General features: G+C 34.8%; 1 protein-coding gene across 1 annotated transcript; it reads left to right on the top strand.

The window, feature by feature from the left end:
* The first annotated feature begins 22438 nt into the window (after nucleotides 1-22438).
* LOC133313977 (uncharacterized) lies at nucleotides 22439-23278 on the top strand. The gene has a single exon (XM_061515403.1). The coding sequence runs from the start codon at nucleotides 22439-22441 to the stop codon at nucleotides 23276-23278; it is 840 nt and encodes a 279-aa protein (XP_061371387.1).
* The last annotated feature ends 2138 nt before the right edge of the window (nucleotides 23279-25416 follow it).

Genomic DNA, 25416 nt, shown 5'->3' with positions numbered 1-25416 from the left:
ACTTCTGCAAAGCTAGTTGCCAAGTTGCAATGGGGCTTGAATGATAGTTGGTAGCGGATCTAGAGATTTCAATACTTTAATCAATAAATGCAAGGAAATAGAAGAAGTGTGTGGTATGTCAAAGAACAAGAAGTCTTCCAATGTTCAACAATCAGAATCAAAAAGAGTAAGCGGTTCTACTTCTTAGAAGGATATGAGGTATGCTGACAAGAGTAATGGAAGAAATTTGCAGGTTAAGCATCCATTGAATAAGTTCAAGAAAATCGACACTCATAAAAGAACTCCTGCCAGAATAATTGCTACCCCGACATATACTGGTTGTGGGAGAGAACATTGGGAACCTTGTTCCTCAGGCTAGCTTATTTGTTATAAATATGGCAAGACTGGCCACTACTCGAGAGACTGTCCTCAACGTGATGTTAGGGCTTCACATGCCTAGGCTACTATTACTCCAGCAGTTGCAGTACCCCAAGCTAGAGATTAGATTTATACCATGGATCAGCAGGAATCGGAGAGAGCTTCGAACCTTGTCAAAGGTATTGTCTATATTAATGATTGTGATGTTGATGTATTGTTTGATTTAGGAGCTACGCATTCATTTATTACGGGTCCTAGTGTTGTGAGACTACATTTGCTTAAGGATGAGCTTTTTCGTCCTTTGGAGGTTGTTACTGCCACTGGGAAGAAATGCACTATTGTTGATATATAAGCAAAGATGTTTCGTTTCAGTATAATGGTCGAGATTATACAATGGATTTAGTCTGTCTGCCCATGTTCGGTTTGGAGATTATTTTGGGTATGGATTGGCTATCCAAAAAATGTGCTATGATAGACTGCTATTAAAAAAGAATTATCATATCCTCTAATGATATCGTCATTGTTTCTTGTCCTTGTATATCTATACTTCAGGCTAGAAAGGGTATAAGGGAAGGGGCATTCGAATATGTCTTGTTGGGAGGTTTAGTGAGCGGCACTCAGGAACAGATTGCGAATATTCCAGTGATGAGGAAATTTGTGGAAGTGTTTCTTGAGAAAATTTCACATTTTTCACCTGAGAGGGAGATAGAGTTCTCCATTGATTTATTGCCTGGTGTAGGGCCTATTACTTTGGCTCCATATCGAATATCGCCACTGGAGTTATCCGAGCTAAAGAAGCAGATTGAGGATCTCTCAGCTAAGCAGTTTATTAGATCTAGTGTGTCTCCATGGGGAGCACAAATTATCTTTGAGAAAAAGAAAGATGGAAGCAAGGGGATATGTACTGACTATAGACAACTAAATAAAGTTACTATCAAGAACAAGTACCGACTTCCAGAAATTGATGATCTCTTGGATCAACATATGAGTGCTTTTTATATTGTAAGAATTAATTTTATCTTCTACACACACATAAATTTGTGTGGGATCCATTTTTTTCTCTTCTCTTTACATGGCCCTCATCCACTTTTATGAGTGTATAGGAGTTATCTCCTACAGCATGAGAAATATTAATACCGTATATATATATATATATATATATATATATATATATATATATATATATAATCAAATAACAACATTTAATATCATCAAAATCATGGTCTAGAATCTTACCCTAAATTCTTGAAATCTCAAAAATACATAATCCTAGCTCAAAGATTGTTCCAATCCAATTTCAACACAACCAACAACACTCCAACACATCATAACAATGATTAAATAATTAATACAATATCCATCACCGGAAATACCAAAAGCCCCAAATTCTATGAACCATAAACCATAATTTTTTGTGAAAACGTACGAAACTTTAAGAATGCCAAGAATCTTTACCTCAAGGCTTTCGAACAAGGTGAAGTTGAGTTCCTAAGCTTTAATAGCTATAAAGCCCCTTCCTTCTTCTAAGTCCTAGGCATACCATGTGCCAAGGAAAGATGGGTTTTTCCATGGCTCATGGTGAAGGGAAAAATGGTGGAAGCAATGGTCCCTCTTTCCAACAGTGGACATACATAGAAGAAGAAAGAAGATGAGATTGTTCCTCACCCTCTCTTGTTCCCGCCAAAGAAAACCAAAAGTGGAAAAAAGAAATTTGGTACCTTTAAGGAGAAGAGGACTGTGGAGGGGGACAGAGAGATGAGAGAGAATATTATTTAGGATTTCTTCAAAAATATCTCCGCTAGCAAAAGACCTTGTCACCCCTAGCTTCCCTTCCTATTACAACCCCAACCACTCAAGTCATTTTAAGGCCCAAAAGGCCCAAGATGGGTGTCTTATACACTTCATTTATTTTAGGATCTTACTGACTTTACATAATTGTATTTTTACCGCAAAACTTTTGTTATTTGTGCTTTTGCTCCGAAAAGTGAATTAGCTAGAAAATTAGATTTTTCATCTAAATAACCCTTTTTAGTTACAAAAATAATTCCCATTTATACCATTTAATTATTTGGATTATTATACAACATATTCTCGTTCATTGGTTTTTGTTTCTAAATTCGCTCCAAGACTTTCATTGTACAAGTACAATCTGTGCAATAGATTCCAGAAAGCAAGTTTGGTATGAGATAGATCTATGCCAACATATTTATGAGCCTGACTGAAGAATTGTTATTGCCTCAGGGTATTTGGATTATACATTGGATCTAGATATTGGGAAAGTATGCTCCAACCAGCCTTAATCACCTTATTTCTCTTCATCTCACTTATGTTGATTTTAATTTCTACTGTTTAAGTATTGGTTGGAAAAGAAAAACTATAAAACATTTAATATTATGCATTTGCATTCTGATACATGTTGTTGCTATTTGGCTCTTAGGGGCTGTTTGGTTGAGGAGTTCTCAACATTTGCCTAGCAAAATGGAAATGGGTTTCTGTATTCTCCTCGTTTGGTACACGGTTTTAATCACTTTTATCCGGTTTGCAGATTTATCTATCTATTTACAAAAGCGTGTAAAAGAGGGACAAATTCACTGTTAACGAATCCATCTTCTAACGTGGTATTGCTGTCAAAATCTGAGAAATGGAAAAGTGGATGAAGAGCGTGACAATTATATCCCTCTTCTTAACTATATGTGACCCCAAGCCTCGGTTACATCTCTCCCAAATATCTCCATTCCATTCGGTCTTTATTCTGAAACCCAAACCGAAGTTGACTCAAGAAACCCAGATGTGAGCATGGGAGGTCAGGTAACAGTAATAAAACTCAAGAAACCCAACAGTGCATAATCAAGACATAGACCTCAGAACCTTGTTTAAAAAAAACCATCCACGGATGTTCACGCATGAAATGTAACAAGAATAAAAAAGAAAGTTGACATCGAAGTTAACTCCATAGCCATAAACCATATGAAACCATGGGCTGATGAGAAAAGTAAATAACCCGAAGGATACGAACTGAGATTGTATACTTTAACTATCTCTGGAACCTAACTCCACCACAAACCCTAAGCTTGAAAGCACGACTCCAATGCATACCACTGCCCTAATTTGCAAGATTCGTTGTGGCTTTTGACTGAGAAACTAAACCACAAGCTCACTCACCGTCCGGTGCTGGAGGTTGCCGCCTGAAGAGAGGACAGAGAGACTCAAGCAAAGTGGATGGAGACGTTGTTGCACATTTTGAAGACGTTAGACGGTCCTTCAAAATTTTATTAAAAGGTTACTTTCGTAAATTCAATCTATTTTCCCATCAAACTTTTATTTTCAACCAAACATACACTCAGCAATTTTAACCCAATTTCCCCACTAATATTTTGTAAAACCAAACAACTTTTTTTACATTTTCCTACCAAATCCACTTTCCAACCATTTCCCTATCAATTACATTTCTCTAGTATTCAAAAAATTTCTCCTCAACCAAACGCCCCCTTAGTTTCTGATACAATTTCTGGTTTTTCCTTTCGTACACTTGCTTTTATTGTTTGATTCAAGGTTGTTGAATCACAATACGTATCGTGTATTGTTTGGACAATTTTTTGGGTCGTGTATCGTGAATCTTAAGATACATAAACATAGTAAAAAAATAATTTAAAAGTATATAATATCATATAAATCCAAATTCTGAAAAGAATCCAATTAGCAAAATATATAAGTAATAAAATTCAAACCAATTATTCTCAAAATTATATCTTTATTTACTTTTTCCAATTAATTGGTACTTTTCAGATTTTTTTATATGAATACTACCAATTTTGGTTTGATTTTTGTATCATACTATACAGCAACACACGGTCCAATAGAAGACTCATTCTGATACAACCATCTGATATATTTCACAGATATTCTAAATCATACTGTACCGTATGATATATATCGTGTATCATGCAATACTAACAATTATGGTTTAATTTACATACTTTTCTGCGTAGGAATGATAATCTAGGACATAGTACTCCTTTTTATCAGTTGATGTGTATACGTATATCAATAAGCTTAGTAATTGGTCCGTTGTCTTTCCTTGACAATTGCTGAATTTGCTCCCTTAAATACACAGGAGAGTAAATTTTAGCAAGTTACTACATGCATGTATATCTTTTCACAATTTCAGTCTTGAGTATGACAGCATTTATCTTCTAAAGAGCATTATTTACTTTAAAATAGACATGTAATTCACCTTTCAACACTTAATAACTCATCAACTTGAATATAATATATAAAGCTACATGCATTTCCTTTTCTGTCTTATAATTCTCTTTTTTAATGTTTGGATTTTACTGCATGTCTTACATTTCTATAATGTAGCATTCTTTTTTTTGTTGGTATTTCTGTCATGTGGCGTCTATTACTACCTATGATGCACCGACAACGACACGGGACACGACACGACAATCTGACACATTAATTCTAAAAAATGCTAAATTTCGACACGCTGAGACACGTTTTGATATTAAATAATATTTTTAATATATATAATATAGTTTACATTTAATACATATAGCAACTCATAATAAGTCATATAATTAATCAAATATTCAAATCTCATAACACAAATATTAAGAAAAATAATAGAACATCCCAAGAGTAACTTATATGCTCCCAAGCAAAATAGTTTGTACTTTCTGTTCCTGGTGCCTAGCTTGATATAGTTGAAAGAATAAGTTTGAAATCTATACGCCATCAATCCACGGCCCTCCAAAATATCTTCCACTACAAAGCCTAATACAGTAATACAAAAACTAAACAAGATAATGTAAATGTACTAAAAAAACAAGATAACGTAAAGTTTGAAAATCCTTCGTGGCGTTAGCTTGTTGTAAACCTTTTTAGTGCGACCGACACGTGTCCTTCGCCCGCAGAATTGTGCCCATGGTTCTTTGCTTCTTCGAAAAGCCATTTTACACTTCTCAGTTCCAAAATCCAACGAGAGCTTTTCTCTAGCACTTGTATTTCAGAAAGCAAGAAAGATAAAGATTATTTTCAGTATAAAAAAAGGATACATTCAATTCTGGGCATGAGTTTAAGGTACATGAGTAGGGTGTTATATCAAGGAGAGATGAGGCGAGAGGCGATAGAGATGACGAAGAAGAGAAAGAGTACCAGCGTCCGAAGAAGAGAAGGAGTAGCAGTCTCCACCGTCCAGCGTGAAGAGAGAACATAGGGTTCTAAATTTTTTAATTTTTATTAAATATTTTACTTTTCTTTTAAATTGTAATTGTTTTTATTTTTACAAAAAATATCAAAACGTATCACGTGTTCAAATACGTTGACCGCGTGTCAGATTCGGTCAAAATTGCGTGTCCCCCTAGTCAACGTGTCCCAAAAAGTTGACCACGTGTCGGAACGTGTCGGTGTCCGACACTCATTTTTCCCCAAAAAAATCGTGTCCTTGCTTCTGAGATTACTACGATGTGTACAAACATTTTGAAATGTATACTAATAGATTATATGAGATCAATTAATATGATTAATAATGATTTTAATCTGCAATTAATCCAGCATTTACAAATCCTAAATAATATTTACAAATGTATCTTAATTGGTGTAATTTTCTAATCAATTACTATAAAAATTCAAATTCCAACATTAAAATTAATTGCTATATTTTAGTATATATAAACTTTGGGTTCATTTTTTCTGCAGTTACTGCATATAAGTTATCTGCAGTTAGCCAATACGACGTCGTTTTGGGACAGAAATCATGGTGTTTTTGTAATTTTAATTTATTTCAGGGTTATAATAGTCTTTATATTTATAATTTTTTAAGATTTCAATACCAAAATGACGTCGTTTTGGAAACAAATGCAAATAACTTTTATGCATTAACTGGAGAAACATTTTTTCCATAAACTTTTCATAAAAACGTGTGGTAAGAAATAGTTAAAAGTTAATTTTAAATTTCTAATCAACTTTGACTTAATTTTTAAAGAGGATTTATAACATACTACTAGATATTAAATGCGTGAATATTGTACACGTAAGAATTTCATGACACGTTTTAAACTCAAAGCCTGTTCCCGTTCTTCTCTACAACTTATAGATTTTTTTCCACATAACCGCATTTCTAATTTTAATTCTCAGTTGCCGTTATTTTTTTAATGTTGGGAAGTTTGTTTGAACCAACGACTTCCCAATGTAAACTTCTTAATAAATTAAAATTTTTGAAATGTATAAGAGAAAAACTAACGAATTTAAAATAATTATTAAAAAAAACCTGTGCAATACATGTGTTCTAAGGTTGTTATATTATAATAAGGAAACAGTAGTTTTCATTCACGATTTGAAACTTTAAATCAATCTTTTTATCCGTGAGCAAAATGCAATCATTTATCGTTAGTAAATTTTATTTATTTTTTATTACCAAAAAAAAATTATTTATTTTCAACTTGCATGGGCCTAAATCACAAATTCTATGGAAAGCTTGTAGGATGAGGCCCATTAGCTCATTAATTCATTTCAACAAGGAGTTATGAACATGGTTCATTTTGGTAACAAAACTGAAACCCCAATTATTAAAAAGAAAACGAAACTCAATGGTCCACATTTATTTCATGCTTACAAAGGCTCATATATCGAAACACATTCTGGGCTGAGTCCAAAAGCTTTATAAAGTCCATTTCAGAACGTGAGGTTGTATTGTGGCTTCAGAGTCACCAACCTACTCATCATGACTAAAACTAAAAAAAGAAAATAGAAAAAAAAAAGTAATAATCAAATTGTAGATTTTTTTTATATATATAATGCTTTGCCCAGAATTTATAAATTCAAAAGCTGAAGAAAGAGATAATTAGGATGGGTATAAGAAAAAACAATTTTATTAGCAGTAAACAGAATCGTCACAGAAAAGAAAATGGGTGGCTGATTTTACTATCTCTTGCTTAGTCTATGAGATAATGATTAAAGATCTGTGTTGTTTTTTTTAAGAAAATCTATTTATTTCTAAACCATTTACGAAAGCTGAACCTAAAACTTTGTAAGCCGGTGGTCACGTCATTTGCTCGCTATTTGAGTTATGTTCAGAGCAGCAGTAGAAGCTAAAATAACCGTAAATCAATTCAAAATATCGTCCAAGGAGTAACATGATGCATTTGGTATACATATATATTTATTGTTACTGTATTAAAACTGTTGTGTTTGAATTAATTTATTTTTAAATTACTACCCATATTATAATTCCATTAACAAATTGTTCGGATTTCAAAAATATCAAATCTAACTGATTGATTATCCGAACCTCTTTTATGTTCTTGTAATAATTAGTACAAGTTTTTCAGAACTAAACATAGTTATTTTAGCAGAAAAAATATTTCTGCAGTTACTGCAGATAAATTATTTATATTTATTCTCAAAATAACGTCATTTTGAGATTAAAAAATTAAAAAAATTATAATTGTAAAGATTAAAATAACCCTGAAATAAATTAAAGTTATAAAATATCATGATTTCCGCCCCAAAATGAAGTCATATTGGACTTTCTGCAAATAACTTATCTACGGTAACTGCAGAAAAAACGAACTCTTACTTTATATATATATATAAAAAATTAGTTTACTCTTTCGAATTTCAGAACCCCGTATCAAGCTTTCCAATATGCGAATGGATCCACTTACCACCAAAAATGTTTACAACCTTTACAACCAACGTAATCACCGTTGATTTTCGTCAATCTAACGGCTATCATTTATTGGAATTAATAATTAATTAATAAATGCGACCAAATAATTTCTAATAAATGATAACCGTTAGATTGACGGAAATCAACGGTGATTACGTTGGTTGTAAAGGTTGTAAACATTTTTGGTGGTAAGTGGATCCGTTCCCTATATATATATAATAAGATCAATTTACACCGATATATGAATAATAAGTCTTACATCAAATTTTAGCCGTTGATTTTCGCGCATCTAATAGTTATAATTTATAAGATCAATTTACACCGATATAAGAATAATAAGTCTTACATCAAATTTTAGCCGTTGATTTTCGTTCATCTAACAATTATAATTTATTAGAAATTAATAACTAATTAATGAGTGTGACCCAATAAATTACAATCTTTAGATGCACGAAAAATAACAATTAAAATTTTGTGTAAAACTTATTATTTTTACATCGATGTAAGTGGATTCTGCCTATATACGTACACACACACACACACACACACATATATATACATATATATATATATATATATATATATATATATATGAGTAAGGATCATTTTACACCGGTATAAGTTACACTCTTAACCTTGGTCATGATCCTATTTATATCTAACGGTTCTGATTTATTAGATATTTGAGCCATTAAATGCAAACAAATCAATGATCAAGATTTGGTTTAAGATATTTTATTCTTACACCGATATAAAAATATCCTAACCCTTTATATGTATATATATATATATATATATATATATATATATATATATATATATGTTGGCTTATCATTTCTCAAGCTGCTGGAGATAACTTTATCTCCGGCTACGAAATCATAACCGTACAAAGATGGATCAACGGTGATAAAGGAAGAGAGAGAAAAAGGGAATCATAACCATTCAAAGGTAAATCAATATATATATAAAGAAATAAATAATCAAAACGACGTAGTTTTGGGGTGGACGAATTCTCTTCATTTTTTTAGTCATTTTTATAATCAGCGATTCTAGGGGGTCCAAATCCTTGATTGGGGGGGGGGGGACACCAAAGGCTAAGCATCTAAGCAATGATGAATTATGAATTGTCTTTTCAATAGGACTTGTTTTTTTATATTTCTTATTACTAGATAATGTCCATAAATTTCACGATAGGTACCAAGTATTTTTGTTCGAACGTTCATATATAACTAATGGAATGCTTATAGTATATTTTCGTCCGTATCAGAATGCGTCGGTCAATTCCGGATAAAAAATGGGTTATCTCATTTCATGGGGGATCGGCAAAGTAGATCATCCAAGGCACATTAGCATGGCGTACTTCTCCTGTTCGAATCGGAGTTTGAAACCAAACTTCTCCTCTGGAAGATAGATGGGGCGATTCAGGTGAGATCCAATTTAGATCCCTGGACTCTAGAGATATAGTAATATGGAGAAGACAAAATTGTTTCAAGCACCGACAGAACCAGAAGCGCTCGACCTGATGAAAAAAATGGGATCATTTCTTATGAAGCAGCTTGAGAAATGTTTTTCCTTATATATATATATATATATATATATATATATATATATATATATATATTTATAATCAACTTACACAATCTTACACCAAATTTTAACCTTTGGTTTTCATAAATCTAACGGTTATGATTTATTGTGTCACATTCATTAATTAATTATTAATTTTTAACAAATCATAACCGTTAAAATCACGAAAATAAATGGTTGAGATTTTGTGCAAGACTTATTAGTTTTAGACTGGTGTAAGTTGATCATGCCCATATATATATATATATCCTGTAGACGAGTACACGGTCGTTGCAGAAGAAGGAGAGCCTCAAAGTTAAGAATAGGCTGTGACCAGTGCTGAAAAGGAAGAGTAGGAGAAAACCATGCAATATGAGATGAAATCCTTGTATGAGAATCACACATTTAACCTGATCGAGCTTCCAAATGGCAGACGAGCTTTGAAGAATAAATGGAAACTCAAGGTGGAGGAGAACAAACTATAGACGAGGTAAAGCCTGGATAGTGGTAAAAGGACGCAATCATAATAAAGGCATAGACTTTGATGAGATATTCTCACCCGTGGTGAAGATGACGTCAATCTAAACTGTTCTAGGCATAACGGCCACTCTAGACTTGGAGGTTGAACAACTTGATGTGAAGACGACCTTTCTTCATGGAGACTTGGAAGAAAAAATATACATGGAGAAACCCGAAGGTTTTGAAGTTTCAGGTAAAGAACATATGGCATGCTGACTTAATAAGAGTCTGTACAGCCTGAAGCAAGTATAACAACCCTAACTGTCAAAATAGGTTACAGTAAATTAAATAAGTTTTTAATTTAAGGAAACGATGAACGGTAAATCAAGTAATTTACATGATAATTAAGTGAAGGATACAGTTCATGTCAGACAAGTCAAATAGGATCTTAATGGAATGAATATAAATGATTTGGGATCAAAGTATAATTATGCTAAAGTTTAGGGACTAGTTTGCAAATATGTAAAACTTAGTCTAAACTTAATTTGGATTGTATAATTAAATTGTTTATGGAATTTTATGGCTTAGAAGTGAATTTATTTTCATCATATGATGTCTAGATAAATTCTTAAAATTAAGTCAAAGTATGGAATTAATCAACCAATATAAATTGAAATATGTCAAATTGTGTATGAAATCAATAAGACTTTGAAAGTTAGTAAAACTTGTGAAATTCTTATACATATTCGATGACTACATGAGTTCCTTGTGTCATTGTACTATTAAAGTCAAGGGAGTCAAATGTTGATAGGAATTAGCCAATAAGAATTAAGGTTGAAAGTCTTAAGAATAAATGAGCCAAAAGAATTTAAGTTTGAAATTCAAATGTGACATGTAAAGATTTACTCACTTGGTTTCATGTAATTGGTTACACTTTGTGACATAGCAAGTAGTCAATAAAAGTAGCCAATGGAAGTGATTTTAAGTGTCAAAAGGTCTTGGTTGAAATAAAGAACCAATTGAAATTTATGTTGAAAGCCTAAAGATTAATGAACCAATGAGAATTCATTTTGAAAGTCATAAGTTGTAGGCTAAGTGAGTAACTTATTAATCAAGTTGTTTGGCTTGATATTTTCAACCATGTTCCTTCTTGTTTCACGCCACCTCATTTCTCTTTAAGGATGAAGTATTCTAGAATGTGGTATTAAAAGATGACAAGGCAAAATGCATAGAAAATCAACCAATGAGAAGATAGCTTGCAAAGTTGAAACACTAAGTAAATATCTCATTAAGTCATTCTTTCCTTCGTTCAAGATCAAAATCTACACTCTCTCTTTGTCTTCAAAAAATGGACACCATGGAAGAAAGAGGAAGCTTGGTAGATTGAGTTTAAGTCATTTTTTAGCAAACACTCATTACACAAAACTTATAGCCCTTGATCTTGTGATCAAAATCCTTTATTCTTTCATTTTGGAAAACATTATACCTAGAGATATTCTCCTCCAAAGGTGGCTGCCATTATTTATGCAATGTAGAAATTCAAGCATTCTTCAAGGTTCTAAGCATGGAAAGTGTTGGAGTGTTGTTTAGAAAGCTACTTAAGATAATATTCCTAAACTTTGATGGTTTAAAATGGATGTGTCGAGTGATTTATGGTTGATTAGGGTTAGGGTTGGCAAAACGGGCCAACCCGGCCCGACCCAACCCTACCCGCATTCAACCCGAAAAAAACGAGTCGGGTTAGGGTTGGCTCGAAAAAAAAACGAGCCAGAAAACCTGATATGCCTCTGGCAGATGTGGTTTTCTAAGTTTAATTTGATAAGAACTGAGTCATAAAAGAGCAATTTAAATAGATATTTGCTTATTATATTGATTCTTTCTATCTCAATGATATTTCTCACCTATTGTTGTGTTTATACAGGTAAAAGAAGTGAAAATTATAAAAATATAAAAAGCCTATTGACACGACTCCACACGGGTGTAGCACACTACAAATTCCAGCACTATGGCGCGAACTGGTGCCACACTGACGCGGACCCGCGCCAGTTTACGAATTTCACAGCAGAGCTTTGCAAGTGGCGCCAACTGGCGCCGGTTCCTTGAAGAAATGCACAAATAGGCAGTGGCACGGCGCCTAGTGGCGCCAAAATGGCGCCAACTAGCTCCGGTCTTCGAATTGCACAACGTCATTTTTGGAACGACACCTAGTGGCACCAACTGGCGCCGGTTTACGAGAAAGCAGGTCCGACTTTTACAAATGGACAGAGGCGTGGCGTGAACTTGCGCCACACCGGCGCCAACTGGCGTCGATTTGCGGGAAAGATACACCGTGTTTTCTGAAGTGCAATTTTGGAAGAAAGAAGTGAGGCTTATAAATAGGATCCTCATGACAGAATTAGGGATCGAATCCTATTCTATTGAAGAGAGACGACGATGGTGCTCAGAGAGGGTTCTGGAGTTCTTCTACTTCTTCTTCTTTCTCTCCTTTTTAATTTACCAGGTTTATATTGAATATTGAATATTTATGCATGATAATGGTTGGCTAGTTTCTTTTTATTGTAGTTAGGGTCACAAACCCTATGTGAACCCTTGTTACGACGGATTAGTTTACTTTTACTCGTTTATATAAATTATCTTTATCTCTACCCTGTGCGTATTTTATATTTTCTTTATTAGAATTGATCAATCTGATAGTTGAGGATAGTTTGAGGGTTAGAACCTAGATAGGAATATCGGGGTTTTGGTCTTGAAATGGGGTAAGACAACAATTTGTATGCATGCTGTAACACCTCGTGTATACCCGGTTTGTTAACATTACATCGTATTAAGCTGCGCTTAATAAAAATTGCGGAATATCTTTTTCTTTTCCAATTATGACGTCATATACTTAGCCAAGTTGATTACTTAATCAATTTCATAAAATATCGCCTGTATGTAAATTGCAATAAGACGTCTACTGAAATACCTCAATATATAAATAAAGTGTGTATCTAAAATCACGGATCTACAACTCGTAGTCCGGACCATAATCCTGATACATTATTACAACTCCAAATAAAACAAGACATAAACAAGACTATGTGTCATGGACAATCCCCATGCTCACCAAATCAACAGCGTCTCAACAAGATGATATACAATCATAAACTGAAGCTAAAAGCATAAAGAAGCAAGCATAACCAGCATCCAACAAGTCAGCATAATTAACAGCAATATCTAACTCAGCTCCGGCCTCCTGCCGCCTGAGATCTCAACCCCAACATTTACCTGAACCTGAAATAAGCGCCCTAAACGTGGGGTGAGATCTCTAACATAAATCTCAGTAAGACAAGGGGTCCTCAAGGATCTTCCACCCCAAGCTCACTTACATGTGCAATATAAGTTCAAAAGCAATTTAACAATATAATTTCCAAAATAGTGCAATGCAGCAGATAATCATGCCATGTGGGTTATAACTATTCTACTGATCAGAGAAATGCAGGAATACGTCTATTACCCACACAGTACCAGCCCATGTTGTATCAGCCCATGTTGTACCCACCCCCAAATGGCCACCCCATGGTTTCCCTTTAAGGCAAACACCACATAAATATCATATAGCAATTGCACTTAACAGCTCCATAGCATTTCAATAAAATAGTACATGAAGAAAACATCACGCATATAACCATACCTCCATGGGACATGGTGGAACGACAACATGGCTAAACCAAGGACACGAAAGCTTATCTTGCAAGCTCACTATCCAATGCCAAGAGTCCACACGGCTCAAGTCCAACACACAGCAGATCACAATTTGATATGGACCAATAATAAATCAATAAACATGCACTACAAGCATAAATATTAATACCACGCCTTCTCATTACGTTTTACGTCTTAAGGCTTCACACAAAGCCATAAGCCCTTAATCACATGATTCTGACTTAGTTCATTAATTACAGAAGTCCAACTTCATCAATCTAGGGTCCACAAACCCCCAATAGCCTACTGTACACACAACACAACTACTGTTCTACGAAATCCCAGAATATCTGGATATTCCTCGGGGTCATATCCGGATATCCAATATCCGGATATCTCACTGGAAATATCAGGATATCCCACTCGAAATATCAGGATATCTAATATCAAGATATCCCACTCGAAATATCAAGATATCCAATATCCGAATATCTCACTCGAAATATCAGGATATCCAATATCCGGATATCTCACTCGAAATATCAGGATACCCAATATCTGGATATCTCACTCGAAATATCAGGATATCCAATATCCGGATATCTCACTGGAAATATCAGGATATCCAATATCCAGATATCTCACTGAAAATATCCGGATATTTCGCGACAGAATGCAGTTTCTGCATTTCGCGATGATATCCTTCCAAGTTTCCATTTTTATCATTTTCAAACGTTAAAGCATGCATTTTTATACTCTTTTACGTCCACATACCAGTTGGTTACTTGTTTAACTCATTAAACATGCCAAGACATCTCATTTAAGCATTAAAACTCAAGAACAAGGTTGGTACAACATACCCAAGCTTCAAACTCAGAACAAAGAGGCTCTTGAAGCTCACTTGACACTCCCAAGGTTCTGACTTTACCCAAGAACGAAAATGGCAACATAAGCTATGTCCTTTCTTCACAAAGAAGGCTTCTTGAAGCTTCACAAGCCAAGAACAAGTGCTCTCACCCAAAGGGACACCAACTCAGCCCCTCAACACCTCACCAACAACCTCTCCAACTCAGAAATGGACACACACTTCCTTCACAAAGCTCACACACCCTCAACCAAGTGTTTAGATGGTGAAACAAAGAAGAAAATGTGAAGACTTGGAGGTTTCTCAAGCAAAGGTGACCAAGGAGAAGGGTGGCAGCAGCCAAGCTCTCAAAATGTCATGTAGGAGGCACCATTTCTGACCTAGAAATGTGTGCCATGGCCTTATATAGGCCCACTTAAGAATGAACGCACAGTATTAACTTTAATTGCTAAGCTTAGCATTTTAATCTCAAACTCAGGATTCCTAACCTACTCAATTTTACAAGAATTATCATATTTTTCTTATATTTTTCAGAGCACCTTCCCGGTACGCGCTTTTCATAACCACTACCAGTTTTCGGCACCAGTTCTCATCATTTGGACTTGAAACTCGTTTTACAAGTCCTACATATTATTCTAATAATTATCATGCACTTATTATAATTTTTCGGGATACTTTTTCGGTATGCATTTATACCGACTAGCAGAACCGGTATCTGCATTTTTCTTCCGAAAAGCGACTATCAGCATTCTTACTCACTAATTATAATTATTAAAGCCTCATAATAATTATTAGGATCAATTATGGAATTATTTCCTAATTTCACATGATTAATTAATTAAATCTCTTAATTAACGGTGCGATTTCTTACACTTGCTATGAATAGATGTATATTTAATTGCAGATGCTTAAATTATTGAGTTCATTGCTTAATGTCATGAGAAACATTGCAGGAATTGGGGTTTCAATTGGGATTAAAGGGTTAACCTTGCAAGGAATTGAGGGTTAACTATTAATGTTTTTAGATAATAATTTATCTGAGTAATTATATAAATGAATATTGTAAATGAATCCAAAGTAAGAAGTGGGGATCATAAGGTAAGTGCACTCTAGCTACGATGCTTTCTCTTATTTACAAAAAATCATTTTCTGTTCTTTTTCTCATAAACAAAAATTCAAAAATAAGTTTTACATCTAATTCTTATTATTCTCAAATCCACAACAATTTTCACACACCTATTTGAACTCTTTAGTCTTAAAATGAACAATTATTTGATATACGATCACAATCCCTGTGGAGACGAACTTTTCTTATGATTATATTACTTATGCGATCGGTACACTTGCCGGTGAGCATCGAAACCCAACCCAACCCGACCCGAGTCGGGTTAGGGTTGGCTCAAAAATATGGCTCGTGGGTTTGCTTGAAAAAATAGCTCGCAAGTTGGCTCGAAAATTGGCTCGCGGGTTAGCTCGAAAATTGCTCGCGGGTTGGCTTGTTTTCAGCCTATCTAAATGTCCCTGTAGTATTAAAGCACCAGCTATGTGGCTTCCATTAGCTTAAACAAAGGGTTACAAAATTAGAAATAAAAGCAAAATATTTTAGTTTCGAATTTTCTTCACACCAAATTCGCATCAACATAAAGAAACAATCAGAACCACTTGCTACCAAGTGGGTAAGATATTTGAACCAAACAGAGCCAGCATAACCTAACAATATAAAATTAGTAGGGATGTGAGAAGATTAGAGACTTAAGTTTAGAGAAAGAAGAAAAATGATGACATGTGTGGGTTTTGTTCATTTTTGTATATTATATTTTGTATTTTTTTATAAAAAAAAACTCAACCCGCGAGCTGACTCATTTGACCCGCGGGTTGGCTCATTTTTTCACGGGTTGAAACGAGTCGGGTTGGCTCGGGTTGGCAGCTCATTTTGGCCAACCCAACCCGGCTCATTTTTGGCGGGTTACGAGCCAACCCATCGGGTTGGCTCGTTTTTGCCAACCTTAATTAGGGTTATGTGTAAACATGGTCCTAAAACGTTATTTTAAGTGGTTTAATGTTCTTTGGTGGTTGATTGTTGGTTCTAAGTCAAACTATGCTTGATTAAGCTTAAAACAAGCATAAGGGTTTGATATTTTTCAAGAAGAACAAATCGGCTAAGAGAGTAAAAATGATGCACACCAGGTGTTTGATAAAATACCTAAGTGAAATTAGATTTTATAGGTGATTAAAATTAGGATTTAAGTGTTGAAGTTAATGGAAAATTGATTGAGTTGATTAGAAGTTAACAAATCCTAATAAAGGCAAATCAAACCTTTGTTTTGAAAAATTTATAATTGGAGTTTTAGGACTCCAAATTGAGTGTGGTTTATACCAAATTAAAGGTACACAAGTCTAATTTAATATATCAAATATTCAGTATAAACTGACCAGAATTGGAATATTCGTGAACTAAATAGTAAAGGCTATACAGGCTGTTAAAAACTATGTTAACATTTGAGCCCAGATTAGAAAGGGAATATCTCATTAATTTCTTAATGAAATGAGATGTAGGAGGTATCGAATTAAATCTTAAGGTGTCTAGTTTCTTGTCTCAAAAGATGAGATTTCTATGAGTGCTGGATCATGCCCAGAATTAGGAAAGGTAGACAGTACCAGAAACTGTCTTGTTGATAGCATGTTACATGAAGTTTGGAAAATTCATAACTCTTTCTTTCCTTAACGAAAAGGGACAAATCTTATATCAAATTAAAGCCCTATATGTCTAGTATTTGATATAAAAATTTGAAAATAAACTAGAGAGGGAAACGTTCCCAGAAAAATAAAGTATCTATTGTCCTATTTTTCTGACGTAGGAATTGAGCCATTTGCTTACAACGGACGTATATTGAGTTATACTTATCAGAATAAGGCTTATATATATTGTTGGAAAGCTTAAGACGTCTAGATTAAGATGGTAAAATATCGTAATTTTTGGTGAAAGGTTTCATGACCCCGTAAAGAAGGTTAATTATACATAGTTAATTAAAAAGTTTAAACGAGTTCATGAACCTTGTTTTATATGAATTCGGCTGTGGTAATTAAAAGACATGGAATGTAAATTCGAGTGAATGTTTAATATCCTTTGCTATAATAATTGAGTATGATTCTAGTGGTTTTAAGGTTTGTTAAGCCTTAATGAAGTGTGAGATGTTCACATGAGTTAGTGGTGCAAACTAACTAGTATTAGGATCTAGTTATTAAATGGTAAATTAAATGTTAAGACTTGTGGTACGACATGAACTGTAAAGATATATAGAGTTGTCAAAGTGGTTAAGAGAGTCACTGAGTTAAATATAAAATTAGCATGTAAGATGTTAATTGCTTAGATTACAGGTAATGTGTCTGATTGATAATTAATGGTATTTTTATAAATGATATCAAAGAATAGAATCAAATGAAGTAAGTGGGTGTAAAGTGTATAAGTATCTTGGACTGTGAGTAGGTAGCAGAGCAAGCTGATCATGTAAGTTCTTGGTTTAGGAGTTTTCTTCTAACATGTTGTTCCATCATGATTAGTGGGATTGTGGTTTCTGAATAGATATAACTGTTGTGAGTGTTAGAACTTGAAATAGTTGCTTTCATATAGGACAATTATGTATATAACCTATAAAACATGATTTATCTATGAAGTGTAAATATACTGATGGTCGTAATGCAATTGTTCAAGTTCTAATGTATTGATTGTTATATCATGATTAGATGTGAAGAGGCTTGATGCAATGTGAATCATTTGTTTGACTTAAATACATGTACATATGGTTGTGTTATGTGTAAACTTCTGTGTGTCCTGGGGTTAGTTCTTTTATGTGCTCCATCATGTCCTTTGAAAAGATTGGTTTTGTGATCTTTGATAATATGTGATGGAGTATGATCATGCATTCTTACCTAGATGTTGTTTGATATATATTTTGATATACTTATATTCTTGTTTGGTATATGTTTTGATATACCTGCATCTTTGACTAGTAGATAGATATTCTGTGGACTTCCACCGGATAGGTCTCCAAGTAGGGAGTTCCTGTTGGTGCGGTGCCTTAGAGTTGTTAACACTCTAGGAATGTCTATGGAGTTATATAATGGGGTCCTTGAACAATATCTCTTATGGATGTTCTCGTATTTGTGCCCAGTTGGTTACTGATTGTTTGATTGATTGGTTGATTGTTTGATTGTATGGTGTACTATATGGGTTATATCTCTGCTAGCACATTTTAGTGTGAATTTTGTAATCATTCTCGTTATTATAGATATTGGGTATTTGATAACTCTCTACAAGAGTTATTTTTGGGCTTAATTGTGATGTTTTGATGTCATGATTACACATAATTCTCTTGATTTTATATGATTAATGCATGAATTCTATGTTTTCATGATTTAATTAAGAATTATGTTCAATATGGATATTTGGATATAATTTGAGCATTGGGAACATTTAATGCATTTGTTATAATACTGCAGCCTGCAGGTCAATGTTGTAGCATCGGAAAGCAGTGTTGTAGCAGTGTAGATGAGGTCAGCAATGCATATTGTTGACATCATCACTAGCAAGCTATGGATCCAAGCCCAAATTGATGGAAGAAGCTTCTGAACGTGTAATCAAAGATCTAATCTGGATACGCGCTCAAAGACATTCAAGAAATCACAATCAAATCTTCATCAATTCAACGATTACAAATCCAATTCAGATTTGAATTACAAATCTGGAAAGATTCTTGGAAGATATGTAGTAGCATGCTCTGTCAGCATTACAGCAAAACAGAGTCATATTCTCAATCAATCACAAGGAAGATTTAAATGAGATTTGCATGAATATGAAGAGCTAATTAAAGCCCAAAACATCATAATCTATAAAAGGAAGACACTTGCACGCATCAAGAACGGCTGGACATGTTTTAGACACCCAATTAAAGTCAGATTTTAGAGAAAGAAAGTGGGGGAAACACTTGGAAGGAATTTGAGGGTTTGACTGAGAGATATCCAGCAAATCAAAGGAAGGAGCTAGGGTCCAATTGAGAGATCATTGAACCCAGTAACTTGTTCCAATATTCCGGCAGCTGAGGCAAGGTTGATGGTGGTGGAGCTCACGGTTTCTGCGAGAGCAGTGCTACAGCAACGTCAATGTTTTCTTTATTTTAGCTTTATGGAATCTTATTCTTTCTTTGTTGTTTCTTTCCGCCAAGTAAAGCTAAATTATTAAGATTGGGTGATAGAGTACCCTTATTGTGATGGAAACAGTTTGCTTAAACTTTATTGCATGATTTTCCTTTCAGTTGTTTAATAAAGTGTTAAATTGTCTCTATTCTTGTTGATTCATCGAGAGAGAGTTGCAAGGTACTTAGGATTTAGGCTATAGAGATATAGGTGAATCCTGAATGTTATTAAGCATGGTGTTTTAACTAAGTAAAATTAGTTAATTGTGGATAGAGAGATCATTCACACCACAAAATCATATGGAACTTGATCTTAAAGATTCATAACTTTGTTGGCCATAGAGATGCGGAACTTAGTATACATGTATTGTTGGTGAGAGCCCTTGCATGCATTAGTGTTCTAATTACTGAATGGATGATTGTTGTAGCATTGTTACTGCATTCTACTGAAATTGCAATAATGGGAAAATTAATCTCAATCTATCTTTGAGTACTTGGAAAACTTATTTGGTTACTGCATTCTTGTTAGTTAATTATTAGTCTTAGTTTATTTTATTTTTTAATTGTTAAATTAATCATTAGCCATTTGCAAATCATCTTTGTTACCTTGATTGCTTCACTTAGAGCTATAGCTTTACTTAATCTCTGTGGGAACGATATCTGAACTCACACATCCACTTTATTACTTGTTGACACGTGCACTTGTGTGATTTAAATAAATGATTGCGAAATTGCACAACAAGTTTTTGGTGCTGTTGCCAGAGATTATTATAAAGGTATTATCTTTTTATGAAGTAATATTTAATCTTATCTGCTTTTTGTCCTATCAAATATTCCAGCTAGTGTATGAACATTCCTCCTAACCAGCCAGAAGTTGCATTTGATCCAGAGATTGAAAGAACTTTTCTAGCAAGGAGAAGGAGGCAGAGACAGAACAGAGGTGTAGCAATACCCAGAACTGCAGACATGGAAGCAGAAGGATCTGTGAATGAGGATGAACGAGCTGAGATGCTTATTAGGGCACATGGAGTCCCCACACTCAACAATCTCCATTTGGGGATTGTACAACCTGTTGTTGCAGCAACAAACTTTGACCTGAAACCAAGTATGTTCAATATGCTGCAAACAATTGGCCAGTTCAATGGAATGCCAAGTGAAGATCCACATCTGCACTTGAAGAATTTCATGGATGTGGCAGATAGCTTCAAGAAGCAAAGAGTCACATCTGATGCATTAAAGCTGAAGCTATTTCCTTATTCATTAGCCATCAAGGCTAAGACTTGATTGGGCACTTTAGCCCCTGATTCAATCAGAAGATGGAATGATTTGGCTGAGAAATTCTTAGTCAAATTCTTTCCTCCAATCAAGGCAGCTCAACTAAGGAATGAGATCATATCTTTCCAGCAGAGAGAAGGAGAATCATTATATGAAAGCTGGGATAGATTCAAAGTATTGCTTCGGAAATGCCCTAGCCCTGACATACTCGAATGGCTTCAGATGGAAACTTTCTACAATGGACTGAATGAGCAAACCCGTGGAATAGTAGATGCATCATCTGGAGGATCCCTCTTAGACAAGACATTTACAGAAGCTTACCAAATTCTGGAGAGGATGGAAAATAACAATTATCAATGGCCATCCGAGAGGACAATTGCACAGCAGAAGGCTACAGAAGTACTGGAGCTAGATGTTATATCATCACTATCAGCGCACATATCCTCTTTGACTAATACTATTAAAACTTTGAATCTGAACACTGATGCTAAAGCACAGCCACAACAAGCACATGCAATTTCTAACATTTCTAATGCTATAACATGTGTTTTCTGTAATAGTCCTCATAGCTATGATGGATGCCCTCAAAATCCCCAATCTGTGTTTTTTGCAGGAAATTATAATAGGAACAATCAATATTCAAATTCCTACAATCAAGGATGGAGGAGCGGTAATAATTTGCCTTATTCTCAGGGGAAACATCAAGGATCAGGCTATGCTCCAACACAGTAGATGCAAAGGCCACCATTCTTGCAGCAGGAGCAGCAATTCCAATAGCCTAGACAGCAAGCTCAAAACTCTAGCTCGTTGGAGAATATGCTGAAGGACTTCATGGCAAGGAATGATGCCATTGTTCAAAGACAATCAACATCAATAAAGAACTTGGAGAATCAAGTAGGGCAATTAGCTGATGCCATGAGAAGAAGACCCATAGGAACACTGCCTAGCAAGACTAAAAATCCAAGAAGAGAATGAAGTGAGCAAATCAAGGCCATAGCATTGAGGAGTCAGAAAGAAGTAGATGAACCAGACCATATAAAAGACTACCGTAAGATGAAGGAGCTAGAAGGCCAGAATGCAGGAAAGAAGGTTGTTGTGGAAGAAGACGTTGGAGAGCAACAGGTTGACACTCAGACCAAAAGTCCAGACAGAATGCTGCAGCAAAGAAGTAGCATAGTCAGCCTGCTGACAAAGCAAGTAGACCACCGCCTCTTTTTCCTCAGAGGCTTCATAAGCAGCAAGATGACAAGCAAATCAAAAGGTTCATGGATGTGCTAAAGCAATTGCACATCAATGTTCCATTGGTAGAGGCTCTTGAGTAAATGCCTAGCTATGCAAAGTTCATGAAAGATATCTTGTCAAGAAAAAATGGGAGTCAAAAGGTATGAGACAATAGCTCTCACCCAAGAACGTAACAGGTCCTTGAACAAGTTTCCACCTAAATTGAAAGATCCAGGGATTTTCACAATCTCTTATTCTATTGGCAACACTTACGTTAGTCAAGCATTATGTGATCTTGGTGCATCCATCAATTTGATGCCCAAGAGTATTTTCACCAAATTAGAAATTGGAGAAGCACGTCCAACCACTGTTACCCTACAGCTTGCTGACAAATCCATCACTTACCCTGAAGGAAAGATTGAGAATGTATTGGTAAGGGTGGATAAGTTTATATTCCCTGCGTACTTTATTGTTCTTGACTTTGAAGTAGATAGGGAGGTGCCCCTTCTCTTGGGCAAACCATTCCTAGCTACTGGAAGAACTCTTATTGATGTTGAAAAAGGAGATTTGACTATGAGATTCAATGATGAGCAAATAACCTTTAATGTGTTAAATGCTATGAAGTATCCAAGTCAAATGGAGGAGTGCTCTGCAATAGAGGATGCTGATGAACCACTGCTACAACAACAGGAACCAAAAACTGAGAAGGAGCCACTGGAGATTGTCATAGCAGAAGAAGGTGCAATTGACAAAGAAGAGATGGAAGCATGTTTAGCTTGGATTGATGTCGAACCAGTGATGTCATTCAAAGAGAGACACTTTGAGTCTCTGAATTTGCAAGAAAGAAAAGCACAACCACCAAAGCCTTCAATTGAAGAACCACCAGTGCTGGAGCTTAAGCCACTGCCTGATCACTTGAGATATGCATATTTTGGGGAGAATAATACTTTGCCCGTAATAATTCCGTATCATTTGACCAAGTTATAGGAAGCGTAATTGCTAGAAGTCCTAAAGAAACACAAGACAACATTAGGGTGGACCATAGATGATATAAAAGGAATAAGCCCCTCACTTTGTATAAATAAAGTTTTGCTAGAGGAAGGCTATAGCAGTACTGTACAGCATCAGAGGAGGCTGAATCCTATGATGAAGGAGGTTGTGAAGAAAGAAGTTATAAAATGGCTAGATGCAGAAGTAATATACCCTATTTCAGATAGTCAATGGGTGAGTCCAGTCCAGTGTGTCCCTAAAAAGGGAGGAATTACAGTGGTAGAGAATGAAAATAATGAGTTAATCTCTACAAGGACTGTAATAGGATATAGAATCTTCATGGACTATAGGAAGTTGAATGATGCAACAAGGAAGGATCACTTTCCCTTGCCTTTTATTGATCAGATGTTGGATAGACTTGTAGGCAAGGAGTTTTACTGCTTCTTATATGGGTATTCAGGCTATAATCAGATTGCTATAGCACCTGCAGACCAGGACAAGACCACATTCACATGTCCTTATGGCACCTTTGCATTTAGAAGGTTGCCATTCGGACTGTGTAATGCTCTAGCAACCTTCCAGCGTTGTATGGTGGCCATATTCACAGATATGGTGGAAGACTTTGTGGAAATTTTCATGGATGATTTCTCAGTTTTTGGAGAGTCATTTGCTTCATGTCTTGCCAACCTATCAGATGTACTTCAGAGGTGTGAAGACACAAATCTTATACTCAATTGGGAGAAATGTTATTTCATGGTCAGAGAAGGCATAGTCTTGGGTCATAAGATATCAAAGGAAGGACTTGAAGTGGATAAAGTTAAGGTTTCAGTGATTGAGAAGCTGCCCATACCCATTAATGTGAAAGGAATAAGAAGCTTCTTGGGTGATAGAGTACCCTTATTATGAGCTAAATTGTTAAGATTGGGTGATAGAGTACCCTTATTATGATGTAAACAGTTTTCTTAAACTTTGTTGCATGATTTTCCTTTTAGTTGTTTAATAAAGTGTTAAATTGTCTCTAATTTGTTGATCCATCGAGAGAGAGTTGCAAGGTCTTAGGATTTAGGCTATAGAGATATAGGTGAATCCTGAATGTTATTAAGCATTGTGTTTTAACTAAGTAAAATTAGTTAATTGTGGATAGAGAGATCATTCACACCATAAAATCATATAGAACTTGATCTTAAAGATTCATAACTATGTTGGCCATAGAGATGTGGAACTTAGTATACATGTATTGTTGGTGAGAGCCTTTGCATGCATTAGTGTTCTGATTACTGAATGGATGATTGTTGTAGCATTGTTATTGCATTCTGCTGAAATTGCAATAATAGGAAAATTGATCCCAATCTATCTTTGAATACTTGGAAAACTTATTTGGTTACTGCATTCTCGTTAATTAATCATTAGTCTTAGTTTATTTTATTTCTTAATTGTTAAATTAATCATTAGCCACTTACAAATTATCTTTGTTACTTTGATTTCTTCACTTAGAGCTATAACTTTACTTAATCTTTGTGGGAACGATATCTGGACTTACACATCCACTTTATTACTTATTGACACGTGCACTTGCGTACTTGTGTGATTTAAATAATTGTTTGTGAAATTGCACAACAGTATTGTTGATGGTTTTATAGAGTTTTTAAATCAATATAAGATGATTTGATGAATAATCAAGAGACTCTAAATTATCGGAGAAAAAGTAAATGGTTATGAAAATATGTGTTGGAATGTGTATGGGTAAAAGAATATGAATTTGGTGATTGTATGCGGATATGAATTTTATCACTGTATAAATACGAAAAATATGTGACTGCATGTGAATATAGAATCTATATCTGTATGATGTTATCTATGTTCTGTGTTTAACAATTCACTAGAAATTGAGCTTATGGATAGAGTTTGCTCCATAAACCCAGAGTTTATTGGGATTCATTTCTCACCCTGTCGAGGGGCTGTAATTTAAATTACAAGTACATCAGTAGCAGGGAAATTTAAAGGGACAAAGAACCAGTGTAGTGAGGAAAGAGCAAAGTATTGTAGCAGATAGAGTAATGGATATTTATTCTAAGACTATCTGTATCTGTATATACATATGTCTATTCTTTTTAAAGTGTAGTGTAATGGAATGG

The sequence above is a fragment of the Gastrolobium bilobum genome, unplaced genomic scaffold, assembly GCF_033153095.1.
Source record: "Gastrolobium bilobum isolate Gb01-03AN ecotype WA unplaced genomic scaffold, APGP_CSIRO_Gbil_v1 utg35590, whole genome shotgun sequence".
Taxonomy (NCBI): Eukaryota; Viridiplantae; Streptophyta; class Magnoliopsida; order Fabales; family Fabaceae; genus Gastrolobium; species Gastrolobium bilobum.
This window is presented reverse-complemented; position numbering and strand designations above follow the sequence as displayed.

What these genes read in the sequence shown, in the direction of transcription:
- LOC133313977 (XM_061515403.1), top strand. Translation starts at nt 22,439, where the DNA reads ATGGGAGTCAAAAGGTATGAGACAATAGCTCTCACCCAAGAACGTAAC.